This window comes from Canis aureus, chromosome 37 (genome assembly GCF_053574225.1).
Source record: "Canis aureus isolate CA01 chromosome 37, VMU_Caureus_v.1.0, whole genome shotgun sequence".
NCBI lineage: Eukaryota > Metazoa > Chordata > Mammalia > Carnivora > Canidae > Canis > Canis aureus.
In genome coordinates this window covers 1561681-1583108 of record NC_135647.1, presented here as the reverse complement: position 1 = coordinate 1583108, position 21428 = coordinate 1561681, and the positions used below count along the sequence as shown (strand labels likewise).

At 44.9% G+C, this 21428-nt stretch overlaps 2 protein-coding genes and 1 pseudogene across 3 annotated transcripts; 1 reads left to right on the top strand and 2 right to left on the bottom strand.

Annotated features, from left to right (window-relative positions):
• Window positions 1-2133, top strand: LOC144306457 (histone H4-like). The gene is made up of 2 exons (XM_077885869.1): window positions 1-75; window positions 1767-2133. The coding sequence occupies exons 1-2, from the start codon at window positions 1-3 to the stop codon at window positions 2085-2087; spliced, it is 396 nt and encodes a 131-aa protein (XP_077741995.1). The 3' UTR covers window positions 2088-2133.
• A 2779-nt stretch (window positions 2134-4912) lies between these two features.
• On the bottom strand, window positions 4913-5635 carry H4C12 (H4 clustered histone 12). Its single transcript, XM_077885979.1, has one exon. The coding sequence runs from the start codon at window positions 5620-5622 to the stop codon at window positions 5311-5313; it is 312 nt and encodes a 103-aa protein (XP_077742105.1). The 5' UTR covers window positions 5623-5635; the 3' UTR covers window positions 4913-5310.
• Window positions 5636-12842: 7207 nt separating this feature from the next.
• Window positions 12843-21312, bottom strand: LOC144306535 (histone H2A type 1-H-like; annotated as a pseudogene). The gene is made up of 2 exons (XR_013373610.1): window positions 20247-21312; window positions 12843-19405 (listed from the first exon to the last, which is right to left on the bottom strand). The product of XR_013373610.1 is annotated as a histone H2A type 1-H-like (transcript).
• Window positions 21313-21428: the final 116 nt, after the last annotated feature.

Genomic DNA, 21428 nt, shown 5'->3' with positions numbered 1-21428 from the left:
ATGCCTCTTTTTGGTGTTGTATCAGTGACAGTGAATGTATATGCACAACAGTTATTGCTGGCACAGGCGAATGTGGTAAGAATTTGGTGGAAAATGTAGTAATATTAATTAAATACCACAAAATCTACATCCTCTCTGACAAGGCATTTCAATTCTAGGTTATCCTCAGGAAATAACTTATGTACAGAACGCTCTTTTAAAATAGAAAACAATAGAAAGCACGTTTTGTTAAATACTAGAGATTTTGTTTAAAATGTATCATAGAAACTATTTACGATGGAGTATTACACAGGCATAAACAATCACCTTTTTTTTTTTTTCATGTTCTCTAATGTAAATTTTCCAAAGATTCAACGGAGAATAGATTTCCTTTGGTAAAGGAAGCTGATTAAACTATAGAAGAGAATAGAATTTTTAGGAATAGTTCTGTCAGGGAGCATAGATATCCTGTCCCTTTCTAAGTCTTTGTAACCAGGCCAAGAATCACATTGGCATGAGACAGATTAACAGGAGAAAATCAAATTCAGTTGTACAGGCAATCCATACAGACATGAAATTTCAAAGACTGTCAAGCAAAATGTGAAGTATGTATGTCTTTCTGAGCTAAGGAGAAAGAGTCTGGGGCCTGGGACTTCAAAGGGAAGCAATGTAATTCACAGGAAGAGTAATTGTCTGGTACACAAATATTTGCAGGCACTCAGACAAACAGGCCTTGGTCCTCCCCATGGTCTGCACCTAGCTCATAGCATAATACAATTATCTGCTGTGATGACTCTCTTCCTGGACCAGGTGTTCTATCTAATTACCTTTTAGGCAGTTGTGGAGGGGGTAAAAACTTTTCCAGAATTTGCTGGATTTTAATACCTTCATGTCAAAGCGACCACTCTTAGGATGGCCTGCCCTCACCCCCTACAGTTCCAATATTGTGTTAAAAGTGGTACATCTGGGCAGCCCAGATGGCTCAGTGGTTTCATGCCGCCTTCATCCCAGGGTGTTATCCTGGAGACCCGGGACAGGCTCCTGGAGACCCGGGACAGGCTCCCTGCATAGAATCTGCCTGCTTCTCCCTCTGCCTGAGTCTCTGCCTCTCTCTCTCTCTCTCTCTCTCTCTCTCTCTTTCTCTCTGTGTGTGTCTCTAATGAATAAATAAATAAAAATCTTTAAAAAAAAAAAGTGATACATCTGTACGTCCGTACTTCAGTACAGAAAAGAATTATTTTACATATGTGGCTTGTTAAGGAATTGCTAGGTAATTGGTTAAGGTATACCGTAGTGAATTCTTAAGAAGGACTAACAGGTATTAAGAGCAACTTTTTTGTGTCCTTAGAGAAGGGGAATTGATTAAAATATAGCGTAAAGAAGTTCCGAGACACCATACATAGCATTGTGTGAATTTTCTTTGAAAAAATATGTGCATTTATCTGTTCACCAAAATATCAAATTAGCTAGCAGTAGTAACTGTTCTTTGTGTGGTGGGAGAAAAGGTTATTTTATTGCTTGTCCTTTTTTGGTATTTCTAACAACATTCGCGTTTGGCATTAGCATTCAAAAGCAATTTTTAAAGCTTTAACAGGGTAACAGAATAGTTAGGAGGTACAAAACAAACCCAGTACAAGGAAACCTAAGCCTGTCTTGTTTTTTGTTTTGTTTGGTTTGCCTTCCCTCTCCCACGCAGTGGCACTTCCATCTTAGCTTCTCAGTTCGGTCCTCTAGCAGAGGTAGAAAAGCCTGCAGCGCTGGAGAAGGGACGGGACGTTGTGCACTAGTCTCTCACCTCGTTCGGTCGCGGCAAGGGCGGGAAGGGGCTGGGCAAGGGCGGCGCCAAGCGCCACCGCAAGGTGCTGCGCGACAACATCCAGGGCATCACCAAGCCCGCCATCCGGCGGCTGGCCCGGCGCGGCGGCGTCAAGCGCATCTCGGGCCTCATCTACGAGGAGACCCGCGGGGTGCTCAAGGTGTTCCTGGAGAACGTGATCCGGGACGCCGTCACCTACACGGAGCACGCCAAGCGCAAGACGGTCACGGCTATGGACGTGGTCTACGCGCTCAAGCGCCAGGGACGCACCCTCTACGGCTTCGGCGGCTGAGCTCCGGACCGTTGTCCTCCCTAAACACAAAGGCCCTTTTCCCGCCCCCCCCTACCCTCACCCAAGGAGCCGTGACACTGGCTTGTAGTGCTTGCGTTGCGCACACGCCCTGCGGTGCAGAGCTCTCGCTGGTCTGTGTGGCCACAGCGCTGTGGGCCATGTCACTGTCACTTGCACAGGTTGCTAGTCCTGTCAACCAACCCTATAGCCAAAAGTTTCCCCTGAGTTGGTTCGGTATCTTTAAGTTCGTGCAAGAATTTGCTCAAGGAGGTAGGTCCTGTGAAAGGGCTTTTAGGGCTTGTTGGCGTTCAGCATAGGTTCCTTTGTAAAACTGGACACTGGAGAAACGTTTCTACCTCTGCTAATCTTGCAAGAGATGTCTTAATGGAGAGTCTGCCTGATGCAGTTGGAAAAATGTTCAGACAATAATTCAGAAAGAATTGTCATAGGAAAAATGACAATTTTTAACTTTAATTATAATCTTCTCCATGAGCAAAATGAGACCTGGCTTGTCAAGTCAAGGAGGTCACTGGTCTATTAGCTCGGAGGGACAATTAATGGCCTATTACTTGTCTCCATCACTTACCCCAAAGAATAGAGAACTTTTAAAATTTAAAGTGAATAAAGATGTTTTGGTCTTTTAAGGATGATGATCATAGTTGGCATTCATTAGGTGTTTATAATGGACAAATCATGAATGTGTCATTGGTGATTGCCAATAAAAACTCAGTTACAGGGACGCCTGGGTGGCTCAGCAGTTGAGCACCTGCCTTCAACCCAGGGCATGATCCTGGAGTCTCAGGATGGAGTCCCACATTGGGCTCCCTGCATGGAGCCTGCCTATGTCTAAGCCTCTCTCTGGGTCTCTCATGAATAAAAATAAAATCTTAAAAAAAAAAAAAAACAACTCAGTTACAGTTACAGTAACATTGTTCTGTTTAAGCAAATATAAGTATGTTTTATCCAACTTAAATAGTATGATTGTTACACATTTATATTAGAAGCATTTTATCTGATTGCAACAGGGATGAATATTTTTTATTTACTCTCTTTTTTCCTATTGTGAGATATATAACACAACAGTTCTACAATTGTATATGGCTAATCACAAATACAAAGTATGTCTTTTCTCATGAAATGAGAAAGTATGAGTGGCCCAGTGGTCACTTGGGAAACTACAAAAGTAGTTCAGATGTAATACATTAAAGGTTTCGTTATTCAAAATTTAGGACCTGGATTTAGGAAAGATATTATCAAGAAGTTTTCAAAGTTTCATTAAATCAGGCTATGAATATAAGTCATAGATGTCTAAAGACAAGTACTAGAATATTAGCTATAAAAATTGCTATTTTAATAGCAATTTATAAATAATGTACAGAATACCTAGAGCTTTTTTAAATTTTTTTTCTAAGAATTGACTTTTATCAAAATTATTCAAGAAATTAATGGAAAGCTACAAATGCCTAATTGACCCTCAGAACGTGTTGGGGAAATATAATTTTAAAAAAAGATCTCCCATCTCAGAAAATTGCTCCACAAAGGTACTAGAAATAGAAAAGTTTCATTATTGAATAAGCATTAAATCAGAATGTGATACATATCATGCAGTCTGCTACAGGAATAGCAGACAAAAAAGAAATCTCACTCTGTCGGAGAGCTAAGTGAACACAAAGCATTCAAAATACTGCAGGTTTTGCAATTTGGAGTTCTATGTTAGCTGAAGTTAGGCCCAGGTCTTCTCAGGAAAACAGGAGATTACCATCATTAAGAAGGCACCACTGTATTTCAGAGATGCCTCTAGGGTCCTTGAGGACCCTACCAACTCTGGTAGACGGGCTAGATGCACATTTAACATCTGACCTTACAAGGGTTAACTCTTGGTGAGGCAAGAAGGTGTTGAGTTTTTAACTTCAGCTTTAAAATGTATATATGTCATCATTGCTTATTCTCTTTATATGCATGTGGGCAATGACTACTTCAATCTATGTATCTGCATTAGCAAAGCTTCCTACCAACACCCAAGTCTTCACCTTTGATTTTGGGATCTTTCTCTAGTTTTTAAGATCTTCTCTGGGAGAATCCTAAAACGACTTTAAGAATCGGTCTGGATTTACATCCTAATCTCGAGTTTGACTCCTTTTGTACTTTGCACTAAGGATCTCTTTTTAGTAGCTCTCCTGGGTTAGGAGCTGCCTTCATTCATGGTAACATTTGTGTTGCAACCGTTTCCCTTATTTAGCTGAAATGCCTTTTTTTTTTTTTAATTTATTTGTTCAGAGAGAGAGAGAGACTGAGAGGCAGAGACGCAGGCAGAGGGAGAAGCAGGCTCCATACAGGGAGCCTGACGCAGGACCGGATCCCGGGTCCCCAGGATCAGACCCCGGGCTGCAGGCGGAGCTAAACCGCTGCGCCACCGGGGGTGCCCTGAAATGCCTTTTTATTGCATCCCACCCTCACCAGCTGTTCTGTAGGTATTGACCAGCATCAAGTCTTCTACAGGCTTCCAGTCTCTGCTCCCAGTGGAAACCAGGTCTGAAGCCCGGGGCTAATCACATGCTTGGTCTCTTAGAAGGGAGACAAGCAAAGTATGGCTCGTCATGACTTGCTCTCCAGTTAAGCTCATTTAAGCACAGGACAGATGGCACCAGAATAGAGGTCACTAAATTGTGATTAAGCTTTAAGGCCTCGTATACACTGAAATGTGCCTTCTCGCAAACTCCAGCTGAGGTGCCAGGTGCCTTTCCTCCTTCCAAGGTCAGGCAAGATTAATATTGTATTAAAATTCCGCTTAAAGACCTATTTTTTAAGATTTTACTTACTCATTCATGAGACAGAGGTAGAGACACAGGCAGAGAGAAGCAGGCTCCAGGCAGGGAACCCAACATGGGACTCGATCGTGTATCTTCAGGATCATGCCCTGGGCTGAGGGCGGCGTTAAACCGCTGAGCCACCCGGGCTGCCCCCGCTTAAAAGATTTAAACGTCAAATGTTAAATACAGAAAACCTAATACAACTTCAAAAACAAACCCGGGGGAAACCATGTAAAATTTAGGACTAGCGCTTTCTCCAAGAACTAAGGATCGGTAAACACAAGGACGGAAACAGATACTTCAAGGCCAAACTCCTTTTTCCACAAGCTAGAACTAAACCAGCATCGCAACTCCTCAGATGAAAGGATGGAGGCCCTGAAAAGGGCCTTTGGTTTAGGCAACGGATGCGGAGCTCAGCCGCCGAAGCCGTAGAGGGTGCGGCCCTGGCGCTTGAGCGCGTAGACCACGTCCATGGCCGTGACCGTCTTGCGCTTGGCGTGCTCCGTGTAGGTGACGGCGTCCCGGATCACGTTCTCCAGGAACACCTTGAGCACCCCGCGGGTCTCCTCGTAGATGAGGCCCGAGATGCGCTTGACGCCGCCGCGCCGGGCCAGCCGCCGGATGGCGGGCTTGGTGATGCCCTGGATGTTGTCGCGCAGCACCTTGCGGTGGCGCTTGGCGCCGCCCTTGCCCAGCCCCTTCCCGCCCTTGCCGCGACCAGACATGGCACAAGCGCTCTGAGCGACGACCTCCCGGCGCTGGGCCTGCGCCTCCGCCGGGAGTAATTATAAGCAGGCGTCGGACCTCGTTGAGAACTGAGGGCGCGGGCGGGAAGCGGGGCTTCGGCCCCTCCTCGGGCTCCGCCCCCTCGGGCCGCGCTCCCGGGACCGTCCCGTGAGGACGGAGCCGGGCGCTCGCCGCCGAGCTGGGCGGGTTCCGCAGCCCAGGGCTGTTCGCTTCTGCAGCCTCCCCTCCTTACTCAGCGGAATGCGATTAGGGGCTTCCCGTGTCCAACAGTCCTGCACGTCCTCGTCTCCATCGGAGTAATTGTTAGCTGGGAAGGGTACCCCCAGATGCCACCCCAAGATAAGACCTGCCGCCGCAAAATGGGCCACTTTGGTAGGAAGGGGAGCAGAGTATGGCACCCCAAAATGGGATCTTTGGCATAGACTGTTTTCGAGCAATTTTTTTTTTTTAAGATTTTATTTATTTATTAAAGACACAGGGAATAAGAGAGAGACAGAGACACAGGCAGAGGGAGAAGCAGGCTCCATGCAGGGAGCCCGACGTGGGACCCGATTCCGCGTCTCCAGGATCACACCCCGGGCTGCAGGCGGCGCTAAACCGCTGAGCCACCGGGGCTGCCCTGAGCGGATTATTTTTAAGAAATGCCGTACACAGGAGAGTCTCTGAAACCAGAGTAGAAGTCACTCTTAGGGACATTTTCCATGTAGGAAGGAGACCTCAGTGGGGAAGTGTGTCCCTCTCTGCACCAGAAGAAGAAAGTCGGTCATCGGAGTCTTGTCCGTGGGAGAAGGCCCAGACTTCATTCTGCGTGACAACCTGTTCCCCACCCGTTTCCTGGTGGCCCATACGTGCCCCCCTCCCTGCTCACTCCCCTCCTACACCATCTTGGAGCTGAAGACAGTGTTCAAGGTGGTGGCTTCGGCTTTTTCAGGGAGTTTTACTCAGTTCTTCAGAGTATCTCCCACGTGTACAGGAGGTGTACATGTTATTAAACTGCAGTTTGTTTTTCTCATTAGTTTTTTTTTTTTTTTTTTTACGGTGGGGAGGAATCACAGCACCTAGAAGGGTAGAGGGGAATTTATCCCCCCCCCCAACTATTCTTTTTACTACATCTTTTTTTTTTTTTGTTTTGTTTTTTACATCAGTATTTTAAGCTATAGTTGTATTACAGGTCATAGTTTGGTACTGCATTATTTATTATTTGTTTTCAAAAGTTTCTGATGTAGTTTCACAAGATTTCTTTGGGGGGGGGGTAAATTTAGAATCATTGTAGTAGTTTGGGAAAAAAGCCCTTTGAGCGTTTGATCGTAATTGCATTAACTATAAATTAATTAGAATACAATACAAACCCTGCAAAAGTCAAGTACTTAAATCTAAAAATTTGGTACTTTGGGTTGCTTTTAAGCATTTTAATTTTTAATGACTAAAATAAAAATTTGGTTTTCATACAATATTTAACATGGAATGATATTTTTGGCATACATTGAATTTTATTTTTAAAGAACAGATATGGGATCATACTCTGAAATTTTTGACACTGATACAATTTTGTAAACTCCTGTAATAATGTGAGTCATTCAGTTGCGTGTTTTAGAAACAATAGCTGAAACAAGAGTTAGAAAAATTTGGTTTTAAATTGTATCTCCTCTATCAATCAGATTTTGGGCACTTGCTTATATCTTCTAAATCTTTACTAATCTAGAGTGGAATTAGACAGTAACAATACTTACCTCATAGCATTATTGTAAGAACTAATGAAGGGCACCTGGCTGGCTCAATCCATAGCATCTGACAGCTCAGATCATGATCTCAGGATTGTGAGATCAAGCCATGTGTTTGACTCTGAGCTGAGTGTGGAACCTACTTGTGATTCTCTGTCTCCCTCTGCCCCTTCCCTGCCTATCACTCTTTCAAAAAAAAAAAATTAATGGAGATAATTTACATAAAATATTGAGTATACAGAATATGTTTCTGTATACTATAAAAAGAAATTTAAAAAAAAAGATTTTATTTATTTATTCATGAGAGAAACAGAGAGAGAGAGAGAGAGAGAGGCAGAGACATAGGCAGAGAGAAGCAGGCTCCATGCAGGAAGCCCAACGTGGGACTCAATTCCAGGACCCCGGGATCATGCCCTGAGCCAAAGACAGATGCCCAACCGCTGAGCCACACAGGCATCCCTAATTTTATTTTTAGTACTAAATTTAAAATATTTTGTAGTTATATAATACTTTAAAATATTTTTACTTTAATAAACATGGATTTAAAACATGCTACATTATATATAAAATGTTACATAACTAATATTTATTTTTGCTACATGTTATTAAAGGATTAACAGAATCCATATTTATCTTAAGTATGTATTTATAGTATGTGGGGAGGAATATTTCCCTTCTTCCCTTCTAAGTTCTTTGGCTGATCTAACAATTATATTGATATGAGACAGACTAACAGGAATAAAACAAACTTCATATGTATGGAAGCCTCATAAAAGTCTAAGTCTGTTAATTGAGTCTTATATACCATCCTAAACTAGGGAAAAGTGAAAGGGTCTGGTAGTACAAAGAGAAGGAAGAGCTTTCACAGGCAGGAGAGAGATGTTTGGAAAATAAAAGTTTGCTCGATTATGTGGATACGTTTCTTAGGTTAAAAGGTATGTCTGATAATAGCTCTTTTCCTGGTTCAGGCCCCCTTTCCAATGTAAATTTAAGCAGTTGAGGGTGAAATTAAAGGGGGTTTCCTGAATCTGCTAAGTTTTGACTGCTTTTTTTTTTATTATTTTTACTTATTTATGATAGTCACACACACAGAGAGAGAGAGAGAGAGAGAGGCAGAGACATAGGCAGAGGGAGAAGCAGGATCCATGCACCAGGAGCCTGATGTGGGACTCAATCCCGGGTGTCCAGGATCGCGCCCTGGGCCAAAGGCAGGCGCTAAACCACTGCGCCACCCAGGGTTCCCGTTTTGACTTCTTTTAACTCAAAATAATCCTTATGCTAGGGGCTCCTAGGTAGTTTAGTCGGTTAAGTGTCTGCCTTAGCCTCAGGTCATGATCTTAGGGTCCTGGAATCAAGCCCCACATTGGGGTCCCTGCTCAGTGGGAGTCTGCTTTTCCCTCTGTGATCTCTCTCTTAAATAAATAAAATCTTTTTTTTTAATTTTTATTTATTTATGATAGTCACAGAGAGAGAGAGAGGCAGAGACACAGGCAGAGGGAGAAGCAGGCTCCATGCACCGGGAGCCTGATGTGGGATTCGATCCCGGGTCTCCAGGATCGCGCCCTGGGCCAAAGGCAGGTGCCAAACCGCTGCGCCACCCAGGGATCCCCTAAATAAAATCTTAAAAATAAAAAAGATCCTTATGCCAAAGAGGATATTTTGGGGTGGCAAAATCTGTTCTCCTTCAATAGATTTTTATGGACATTCATTTTTGGTTAAAATGTATTTTTAATATTTATTACCCTGAACAAAATAAACATTTGTTACTTTATTCTTCTGTTCCAATTTCTTAGATATGTATGTACATCTTTATCATGTATTGTGTTTTGAAATAACTTCCAATTAGTATCCTCACAGCTAAAAATATAAGTGAAGGATAATCACAGCAAAGGACTCATTGCTATTCCCTCTTTACCAAAACCCCCTCCTGAAACACTACCACTACCCCCGGAAAACTAGTATTTTCATAGAAACAATTTAAATAGTAAGCATATATAAAAGTCTGTAAGTTGAGAGATTTATAAAAAAACAGAAAAAAAAATTAGAGGAAAGTTAGTTTGAGAGCCTCAGAAATTTGTCATGGTTGGGTGATCCGTGATTCTCTGCTCTTGTAGTTAGCCCCTTGCCCAGAATCCCCACCTTCCAAACCACTGCTGCCACAAGTCCCTGAGGCTGTCTCATTATTCCACCAGGTAACTAACACTCTTTGACATCAGTAGTGTTTATTTAAATGTGAGGTTGTTGATAGACTGGGTGATAGTTGATAGACAAAGTAATAATGTCATCCAGAACAGCCTTTTTCCAGATAAATTAATATCATGAACTGAAAAGGTGACTTAAGTCTTTCAAGCTGATCATTGCTTCTTGGACTCTGCTCTTCTTTATGCTGCTTCCACTAGGTTGACTGCTTTGAAGTTGCTCACTTAACAATCCCTGTTTTCCACCATGTGATCTCATCCTTGTTTAACTTTCAACATCTTTTTTCTTTTTATTTTATTATTTTTTAAAAAAAGATTTTAGTTATTTATTAAAGGCACACAACCATGGGGAGAAGCAGAAGCAGACTCCTCACTGAGAAGGAATCCTGATGTGGGGCTCAATCCCATGATCATGACCGGAGGCATGAAGGCAAATGCTTAACCAACTGAGCTACACCCCTTCTCATTTTTATTTTACACCACTTACCTATGTTATATGGTTTTTATTATTATAAAATTAACACAATATATTGACCATATTTTATGATGTTTTCATTGAACTAATGTTGAGGAAGATGCAAATAAGAATCAAACCCACTCTCTAAGGGACTTTATCAACTACTGGATAAGATACTAAAGATACCTAATTTGGGAAGACACTTTTAAGTGCTTTCATAGAGTCTGCAGAGAGAGAAATTAACAGAAGACCAACTCCAGAAAGAAAGCTTACATACACTTTCCCTCTGTCAATCACTTCAGTTTAAAAAAACTTTTTTTCCCATTAATCTTCTACCACTAAAATGGAACTTTATCTCCTATGAAAATAACTTCAGAGTGTAAACTATCAAGTTCTAATTTGTTCTTCTGGATCTAATTGCAATTACAAATATCTGAATTTTTTAAATCAAAACTTGTTGAAACGTTATCTCCATTTTAAAAAGTTTAAATTATTTTTCTAATTATGTAAGTCATAATAGTACACTCTTTGTCCAGTGACTTTGGAGCTATAATTGATCAACAAAAAAATTCAATTAACAGGGAATTATTAGCAATGATGTATCATATCTGGATATTTTACTCAAAACAAAAATGTGTATTTATTTGTCAGTCATTTGATTATGGGTTCATTGATTTGATTAATCAAAACCACACCAATAATATAATTTGAATAACAATTTAACAATGTGGTAGTTCTTGTGAGGAATACAAACAATGCAGTAAAGCAAGTACTGGTAATTTCATCTGTTGGGGCAAAAAAAACTTGTCCTCTCTTCCCTTCTAGGTTCTTTGGATGGTCTATTAATTAAGTTGACATAGGACAGATTAACAAGAGAAAAATGTTCAATTTCATTCATGCAGGAGACCCACAAAGACAGGAGAGGCTCCCCAACACTCAGTTGAGGCCTCTATGCTACAGAGCTAAGAAGGGAGTAAGGCCTGGGACTTCAAAAGGAAGGAAGACAGTTCATAGGAAGATGGAAAAGCAAATGTTTAGCAAAGGAAGGTTTGCCAGGCCTTGCAGAGACACAGACATGGGAGAAATTGGAAGGAACAGGTCCTACTGAGCTCCCTTCATCTTACCACACTTGGCTCATACTTTGTAGTTATCTCTGGTGATCATCTCTTAAATTCTTTTAGGCAGTTGAGAGTGGAGGTAAAAATCTCTTCCTGAGTATTTTGAGCCTAATTGTCTTCATCTCAAAATAATCCACATGTCAAAGTGGCTCATTCTAGATTTGTTCTGAACCATGTCACATCATCAACATCAATAATAAAAAGCACCTATTTTATTATTAAAAATAGAAAGAACTCATAGGCTTTCCTTGGAGCTGTATTACTCTACATGACATTTATATTTCTAAGAGAAATTGCTATTCAAAATTTACAAACTCAGATAATGCAGGTGACATTTTAAGAGGAGACAACTGAATGGTCAGATTTACTGAAATCAGAATTTGGGTCCTCTGACATCAAATAATAAAATACATTAAAAAGAAATGCTTTCCAAGGTAACAGTTACTTCCTATTTGTGATTGTTGTGGTCACTTATTCTGTCTTTGCACGTGATTGCAGTTCAGATTTACCTAGAAGACACACAGATATTTCAAGACTCAGAAAATAAATTTATTCCAACAGAGTAGAAATGCCACAGAATCTGATTTTAATTAAGAAATTCATGGGTAAGAAGTAAACATTAACTGATGTGTACATGGGTGGAGAGGAATGAAGGCCCTCTCTAGTGACTTGATGATGAGCGGGGTGTGATGGTGGGGAGACCAGTGGCAGAAGTTGGCAGCATCATAACTGATTGGGTCCCCATATAATTAAGTTAAAAATGTGATGTCCTATTCAGTAAGATTCAGTTGAATTAGGAGAAAAGGGAAAGGAGGTCAGTCATAGTGATGCAGGAAAAAAGGCAAAAGAAAAATTATGCAATTTCCTTGCTACCTACTGTCCACTGACAAGTCCTTGAAACAGGACTTGTCATATTTCTAGGAATTCAGCTGCCTCGATGTTAATACTTTGCTAAGGTCATAAGGCAATCTTTTTTAAAAAAGATTTTATTTATTTATTCATGAGAGACACAGAAGGAGAGAGAGGGGGCAGAGACACAGGCAGAGGGAGAAGCAGGCTCCATGCAGGGAGCCCAACATGGGACTTGATCCCTGGTCTCCAGGATCTTCAGCCGTGGGCTGAAGGCGGCACTAACCGCTGAGCCACCCGGGCTGCCCCTCATAAGGCAATCTTAGCCCGACCCCCAGGATCCTGTAAGTCTGCTTTAATCTATACAAATTCCTTTAGAAATCTGCTTTATCTCTATAAATCCCCCAAGATACATATTAGCAGTCATCCCCCTTGTGTATGACCCACTGATGCACATCTGAAAGGTCTCATGACTCAGGTTTTATTAGATGGTAATAAATGATCCTTTCCTAACAACAGCTAGCCCCCTCAACGTCCTGGGAACCTTGCTTCCAAAATTCCTGAGAGACTTGTGCTCTCCCTGACCCCCTCCCAACTTGAAAGTATACCATGGGCCACTGTTCGTGACCCCAGGGGAGTTCATTCTGCCCATGGGTCCTGTCCCCGTGCTTTCATAAAACCGCCTTTTTTGCACCAAAGACATCTCAAGAATTCTTTCTGGGCCGTTGGCTTGAACCTTAACATCTTTTCCTACATTAATAGTGTTTCAGGATTTTTTCTGATCTCAGCTGTCTGGTGTCCGCAGACCCCGGTCATGTGTCTTGAAGGAATGAAGAGGGAGACCAGACACAGTGGGAAGCAGCAAAGCAAAGTTTTATTAAGAGGCTAGAATCAACTCTCCACACAGAGGGTGGATCCAAGAAGAATACCGACACACACACACACACACACAAACCTCACCCCCAGCAATGAGAGGAGATTGCTTTTTGTGCAGCTTAACAGGGATTCTTTCAGTGGGGACCCTGAAGGATTTCTGTGTCTTTGATAGGGACAGTATTCCAGTGAGGCTACCTCCCCAAGCCCAGCCCTCTTGGGTTTTTTTTCTCTGTGGTTTTTCCAGGAGGCCAAGCAGCTGCGATATAGATCTTACCCTTGGGGCCGCTGGTCCTTACTGTAGTCCTCTCTGCCTGCCTCTGCCCTGTTCCCACTCCCATCAGGTAGCTCCCCACTGCCCTTCCAGGGATCCATGACTGCTTCCTGCTGGGGAGGCACAGCGCTTCCTCAGCACTCTGTCCAGAGGTCCCTATCATAGGTAGGGGCTGTCTCCATCTGTGGCTGCATAGACAGTACTGTCTGTTGCCTGATGGACTCTAAATGAGAAAAGAGAAATAAATCAGATATGGGGATTTAGAACATAAGATCCAAAAAGCAGGAGGAAGATGACTAAGGTGAAATGGCCATCACCAGAATCAGAGTTGGCACTAACGGGCGCCCACCACGAGGAGAGATCCTCTATTTGGGTCACCAGGTTATCTGAGGACTCTAAATGAGTGACCATCTAACCTGTGTTGTTAATATAAAAGCAGCATTCTTCCCAGGAGGAAGGTACAGGTGACCCCTGCCTGGGAGGTCAGGAGGTCAGGAGGTCCAGGGCTCAGTGGTTTTGGAAGGTCATGCCTGCCAAGCAGTTTACTTGCTGCCTGAGTACTGGGGCTCCCTACACCCACATTTTGGATTATTTTATGACATGTGGCCCGAGGTGGGAGCAGGGGCATAGTCTTGACTGGAGCTAAGTAGGCCCCTGGGATGAAAGAGGGAAAGTTGGTTGTCTTGGAGCTGGGGGCAAAGCCCCCGAAGAGCTTCACTGAGACTTTGCCAGAGAGATGACACAATTTACCAAATCAAAGACTCCCTTATCTACCAGCAGCTCATTTAATTACAAGGATGGGTCTCCCATAAGAGACCTCAGAGGGGCTGGAGCCCCTTTCTGCAGGAGTGTTTCTAATCTGGAGTGAGGCAATAGGGAGAGAGACACCCAATTCTGACTTGTTTCTTGTGCTAGGTGTCTTCTTTCTTTCTTTCTTTCTTTCTTTCTTTCTTTCTTTCTTTCTTTCTTTCTTTCTTTCTTTCTTTCAAGATTTTATTTATTTATTCATGAGAGACACACAGAGGCAGAGACACAGGCAGAGGGAGAAGCAGGCTCCATGCAGGGAGCCCGATGCAGGACTCGATCCCTGGACCCCGGGATCACGACCTGAGTCAATGGCAGAACCTCAACCGAGCCACCCAGGTGCCCCTCTTGTGCTGGCTTTCTGAGGTGTTGTTTAATAACCTCATTAGTGCTTTCTACATTTTCCAAGGATCGGGGTATCCACCATAGTATGAGTGACAGTGAATTCCCAAAGCCTTGGATACTCTACTACCTGGGACTTAAAGGAGGAGTCCTTATCACTTTGACCAAGGAAGTCCAAAGGGGGGATGATTTCATTCGTCAGAGTCTTTACCACCTGAGGTCTCTGTGGTTCTGCGGGGAAGGCCTCCATCCAGTGTGTGACGGCATCTACCCAAACCAGGAGGCATTTGTATCCTTGGGCTCCAAGGCACATGTGTGAAATCCGTTCACCAATCTCCCTCAGAGTAGCTCCCCACTCACTGTATGCCTTGGGATTTGTGGATGACAGAACGGGTTATTTATTTAGTTAGTTAGTTAGTTTTGGCAGACTTCACAAATCTTTAAAATGTGTTTAATGGTTTTATTCAGGTTTTCTCCTGTAAAAAACTTGTGGTCTCTGCAAGGTTTTATCCTGTCCCAGATGGAAGGTTTGATATAGGGTTTTTCCAAAGCTTTCCATTGGTTAGCGGTGGGTAGCTGAGCCTACCATCCTCTGCTGGAGCAGCCTGTAGGCCAAGGGGTACCATCTCCTTCTGAGGCCCGTTGCTTTTTCTCCATGGAGTGGCAAGGTTTTTCCTGGGTTCTGAAGCCATGCCAAATTAGCGAGGCAACAACAGGGGCAGCTGAGGACCTGGAGACAGATTTTGCTGCAGCATCAGACAACCTATTCCCTTCCAATACCTCACCTGTTCCTCTTTGGTGCCCCTTGCAGTGTCTCACTGCTACCTCTCCTGGTGAGGTACGGCCTGTAAGAACCAGCTGATTTCTTGATTTTATTTAAGGGGGGAACCAGAGGCAGCTAAGAAATGCCTCTCTTTCCAGATAGTGTCATGGCATGCAAAACCAGGAAGGAGTATTTGGAGTCAGTTTAGATGTTTACCCTTGTGTTTCTACTGCACTCCAAAGCTGTGTTGAGGGCTGTTAGTTTAGTCAGTTGGGCATTTGATCCAGATAGGAAGGGATTGCTTTGTATTGTTTTGAGTAAAGTGGCAAAGCAACCATGGAGTACCTAGCCTTTCAGGTGCCGTGCTCAACAAATTAGCTTCTGTTGGTGAATAGGGTCCACTCTGGAAAGGGTCTACAGTGGGATTTCCTGGAGGTTCTCCCGAGCAGCATAGGTTGGAGCTACAATTTGTTGAGTCGTGTGCTGGCTCTGTACCCTCCTCCCGATGGTGGAGTTTGAAGTGGAGCAAGTTTTTATTTGCATGAGTGAACCTTCCAGTAAGAGTGCCTGTACTGCAGAAGGCGGCTCTCCGTGAGCCAGTGGTCACTATCAGTTAATAGGACACCTTGTGGGAATCCCTGGGTGGCACAGGGGTTTGGTGCCTGCCTTTGGCCCAGGGCGCGATCCTGGAGACCCGGGATCGAATCCCACATTGGGCTCCCGGTGCATGGAGCCTGCTTCTCCCTCTGCCTGTGTCTCTGCCTCTCTCTCTGTGACTATCATAAAAAAAAAAAAAAAAAGGCAGTTAATTAAAAAAAAATAGGACACCTTGAATATTATGGGGGATGTATACAGTAAGATCCTGTCCCAAAGTTAATTTTGTAGCCTTGGGATTAAAAGAGCAGGGGTGGCCACAAGCCACCAGGTCGAGCTTTTTGCTGGCTGTGCAGTTAGCTCCTAGCCTGGGTTAGAATGCCCAAGACCATTCCCTTCTTTTCAGTCACATCTAAATTGTAAGATCTCTCTGTAGGAAGGCTCGGGGACACTGAGCAATGCATCTATGAGTTTTTTTCCAAAGCCCTTTCTGACTCTGGGCTCCATATTAATAAGCAGGTTCCAGCTGCCTGCATGTCCTTGATCAACTGGTAAAGAGGTCATGCTATTTCCCCATATCCTGGTATCCATAAGTGACAATACCCAGTTATGCCCCCAAAGCCTTTCAACTGCTTAAGGGTTTGGGGAGAGGCAATGGCCCATATCCTATCCTCTCCTGGTCTCCTTGTTCCCTCCGAAGGAACTAGACCCAGATATTAGACAGATGTCTCACATAATTGATCCTCAGGTTGAGAGACCTTATACCCCCTTGTATCCAGAAAAGGTAGAGTTTTTGGGTGTCAGCTTGTATGATCAGCTCAGAAGGGAGCACATAGCAGGAGACTACCCCCATATTGTCTGCAGCTGAAAATTCTGAGATGTCAGGACAGGGCCTGTCCACATAAATGCAGACTATCCTGGAATCCTTGAAATAAAACTGTCCATGTTAACTGGGTGGTTGGATTCATGGAGTCCTCAAATGTAAACAGAAACAGAGTCCACATAAAGGGGAATACAAAAGAAGGCATATTTTAAGCCTAGGGCTACAAGCCAGCTTTTACCTGAGGGAATTTGAGCCGAGGGTGCAAGGGTTGGGGACTGCACGATGAATGGGGATCACAGCCTCATTAATAATGCAGAGCTCTTGTACCAATCTCGCTCCCCATTGCATATTTGTACCACCCCCCCAAAGTTGGGGTGTTACATGGGCTGCTGCATTCTTTTAAGAGGCCCTGCTGCTTTAGATTATTTTTAATTTTTATCAGGCCCTCCTTTGCTTCTGGTCTTAGTGGGTAGTGTTTCTGACAGGGGAAGATTGTCGGGTCTTTAGGGTGTATGTGAACAGGCACCTCAGTTAAGGCTGGACCCAATTCTCCCTGAATTGCCCACACCTGGAGATTAATTGCCCACACCTCCCCCTATGTTAAGGGGAGGCAGTGGCTAGTCTGTCCAGGGGCCATTAATATGGGAGTTCCCAATATCTCTTACTAAGAGGTGTGAAGCTCTCAGGCATTATTCAGAAGGAGTGAGAGAAAATTAGCTCTCCTCAGGTGCATCCCAGCAGGAGAGAAAAAAAAATCTGGTTATGGGCTGTCCAGTGATGCCCTTACCAACAATGCTGAGGGGAGAGTTGTCCCAGGGCAGAGAGTAGGACAGAAAAGGTGAAACAAAATTGACTGGCTTTTCCTCTATCTCTAGAATTACCTGAGGCTCTGGGTTCACAATGGCAAGTTATTCTGGGGGAGCCACTGGGAAGAGCCCTGGGTTCCATCAGACCCTGTCAGGGGTGCTGGTTGTCTGAACCTCATAGATTGAGATCCTCGAGGGTATTCAGATTTCCAGGGCCCTGGATGGCCACAGAGGTGGCATCCGGTACCAGTGTCTCCGGGGACTGTGTTAGTAATGGCTCATAAGGGCGCAATGAGGGCCTGTACTACTTTCTTAGCCTCTTTCTTGTTCCTTACTCCCCTCTGGGCCCTAGTTGTTAGACACCCGGTTAGCAGCTCAAAGAGCTCTTCGAGGTCCCCTCAGGGCCACAGCCAACTTTTGCAGCTTTTTCTGAAGATCTGGGGCTGATTGGGTCACAAATTTGTCTTTGAAAAAAATCTTAGCTTCAGAAGAATGGGGGGAGATAGATTCTATCAACCTCCTTAAGAAGGCTGTCAGGTTTTTCTCTTGAGTTTGGGTAACAATAGACAGCTTGGCATAATTTAGAGGTTTAACCTTTGACCTCTTAAATTTGTCTAGGCCACAGGCCTGGAAGTGACCAAGGTACCAATTTCTGAGGGGATCGTCAGAGTCCCAACTGGGTTCTTAGGCAGGGACAACTTGGGCTCCAGGGTAACTGGAAGTCCCTCAGGGGCCCACCTGTGTCCTGACGATTAATTAGCTGTTCGTCCCCAAATCTGTCAGCAGTGGCCAGGACTCTATGCCTCTCGGCCTCAGAGAGAGCTTGATTTCACAGGAGCATTACATCCTTCCAGGTTAATTCAAACACATAAGTGAGATTTTGGAAGGCTTCTATAAATTTATCTGGGTTTTTGGAAAATTTCCCAAGTCCCCCTTTGTCTCTGGGCTTGGAACAAAAAGGACACCTGCTCCTGGGGCAGAGCAGCACCTCCCCTTGGTCCTCTTCCAGGTACTACATTTTCTTGCAAGAGAGAGAGCCCCCAAGCATCAGTACGGGGTTCAGGATAGGTCAGGGGACCTGATCTTAAATCTGGATCAAGTGATTGAGACCTTAGGGAAGACTGAGCTGGGGTGGAAAATCCTCTGCAGACTCCATATGCTTGTCTCCCTTTGGAGTGGGGGTGGTATCCTCTGTTCCTTTACCCCCAGGGTCCAGCCATAAGAGAGAGCAGCCAGCAGGCTTCGCCAATACTGCTTTGCTGACACATGCCCTTATTTTCCTTTAAGGCCCAGAAATATTGTCCAGAGGGCACTTCTCCCCATTTTCCCTCATGTTTGCCAAACAAGTGCAATTGTAGAAGGGTATTATAATCGATACTTCCCTCAGTCCGCCATGTCCCCTCCTCCAATTTCTATTGTGCCATGCCTTGGAACGAAAGAGAATAAGTCACCTTTTGTTTCAGGTTTGCAGGTCAAACTGTTCCAGTTATTCAGGAAGCATCCCAAGGAGTACTGGTTTTGGTCAGGGACTTGCAAATGCCCATCTACAACAGAGAGGAGAAGGCATCCCTTGCCTCAGCTCCTCATGGCTAATCAGGAGGACTTCTTCCTGATGCAATGTCCTGGCTGTCCATGCAACTAGCAGCCCGGGTTGCGGTTGCTTCTGCCCAGGCTTGACCCTACTCCAGGAAGTGACCCCACTTTTCCTGACTCTTATTACCTCTGGGTTTCCCAGCCACAGGATTCAAAGGATACTGGCTGTGACCCAGGAAGACTCCATTAGTGGTGGATGGATGTGCCAGACTTCTGGCCCGTTAAGAGTTGGCATGACGGGCATAAGACCATTGTTCTGTTTGACAAACCCATTTTAAGAGGTTAACAAAGGCCAATTTCTGGAAGGACAGAGCAGGCCACCAGGGAAGGGATAAACTGCCAGGGTGGATGCCTGTTGCCCTTCCCTTCTCAGCAATACCTACCCCGATGCATTCCAGCCAGACCGGGGTCCGTTTTAGGATGGTCATAGTTGAGCAAAGGGGCATGCCCCTTGCCAAGTGTAACAAAATGGTCCCATGTATTCTGACGGTAGTCCCTCATGGATGTCAAGCAAGCTTGATCCATAAGGTGCAGGGATATAGCATTCTGTCACACAAAAAGAGCAAACATGTTTAGTGGCTGGAAGGCAGCAGGTCAACACTGCCAGTGTGACCCCAATGAGGGGATTAAGGGTGTGTGTGTGGGCGGGGGTGCTATTTCTAACATGTTCTGGGCCTGATCCCTGGGGGACGCCACCTGCCCTGCGCTCCTAGTCAGCCTAGATGCTCTCTCTACCTGATCGGGTAACAGGTGAAGGAGTAGGACTCAGATGCCACCAGACAGGAAGGCAGAGGCAGAAAGCCATTCCTCACCATATCAGGGTACTGGGAGTGAACTGGGAATACGATCCCTTGGGGGCCTTTCCTAGCTTTGTGTATCCCTTCCCTTAGAGAAGGGGTCAGTGGGAACCTATCACCAAAGACTTGAGAGCAGCAGCCCCGCGATTCCGGAGTGCCCATCATGTTGAGGACTGTAACAGAGGGAGGGACTTGCTGCCCACTACTCAGATGCCCATGGTGACCACCAGAGATCCCAGAGGAGCCCCCAAGAAAATGGTTCAGAATTTTTTTATCTCAGTTTTCTGGTGCCCGCCATCTGTGGTCACACCGCTAGGAGGAATGAAGAGGCAGACCAGACAAAGACTGGAGGGCAGCAAAGCAAACTTTTAAGAGGATAGAATCAGCTCTCCCTCCACACGGAGAGGCGGATGCGAGAATACCCTCCCACCACTCAGCAATGAGATTCCCTTTTGTGCAGTTTAGGCTGTGGCTGTTGCAGCACAGATCCTACAGGATTTCTTCCTATCTGTCTGAAAGGCTGGAAGTTCCCAGCCCAGCTTCCTTGGGCTGTTTTTCGGAGGCCGCCAAGTGCTAGGGATCTAACTAACCCTGAGGCTTCAGGTCTTGCTGTAGCCCAGTAACAGGACGCCAAGTTTATGTCGCAGACGGACATTTGATCCTGCAGAGAAATCAAGAATAAGGGGATCCCTGGGTGGCTCAGCGGTTTAGCACCTGCCTTCGGCCCAGGGCGCAATCCTGGAGTCCCGGAATCGAGTCCCACGTCGGGCTGCCAGTATGGAGCCTGCTTCTCCCTCTGCCTGTGTCTCTCTGCCTCTCTCTCGAAGTCTATCATGAATAAATAAATAAAATCTTTAAAAAAGAAATTAAGAAACACTTGCAAAGAACTGAAATACAAAAAAAAATGTTTAAAAAAAAAAAGAAATCAAGAATACCCAAATTTTGCTCACGTGGGTTCATTAAAGCAAGTCTTTTTTCTTCAAAAGACTTCAGTTTAGGGACTCTCCGGTCAAGTGACAGATTCACAAATACCTTAGGCAACCTCTCTTTCCTTTTTTGCAGGTCAGTATTTAAACCTTGCTATGCCAACAATGGCTTAAAGGCACAGCTCCTTTGGTTCATTAAGTGGGTGGCTCTGAAAAGAGCCTTTTGGCTTGGGCAGGTGGAAACTGCCAGATCTACTTGCCCTTGGCCTTGTGGTGGCTCTCGGTCTTCTTGGGCAGCAGCACGGCCTGGATGTTGGGCAGGACGCCGCCCTGCGCGATGGTCACGCGGCCCAGCAGCTTGTTGAGCTCCTCGTCGTTGCGGATGGCCAGCTGCAGGTGGCGCGGGATGATGCGCGTCTTCTTGTTGTCGCGGGCCGCGTTGCCCGCCAGCTCCAGGATCTCGGCCGTCAGGTACTCCAGCACGGCCGCCAGGTACACCGGCGCGCCCGCCCCGACCCGCTCCGCGTAGTTGCCCTTGCGGAGCAGGCGGTGGACGCGGCCCACCGGGAACTGGAGCCCGGCCCGCGACGAGCGCGTCTTGGCCTTGGCGCGAGCCTTGCCGCCCTGCTTTCCCCGACCCGACATGACGGAGAAAAAGGGGCAAACCAGAATAGGGTGAGAGTTGAAGCAACCAGAGGTGCCCTACTTATAGTCTCTATTGGGCACAAAAATGAAGCTGTGCCATTGGCTAAAATTACAGTTTCACCTAAACCAATGCAATTCTGGTTTTCAACTACACTTTTTTTGATTGAACAGAATTAGTACATGACGTTTACAGAATTCACC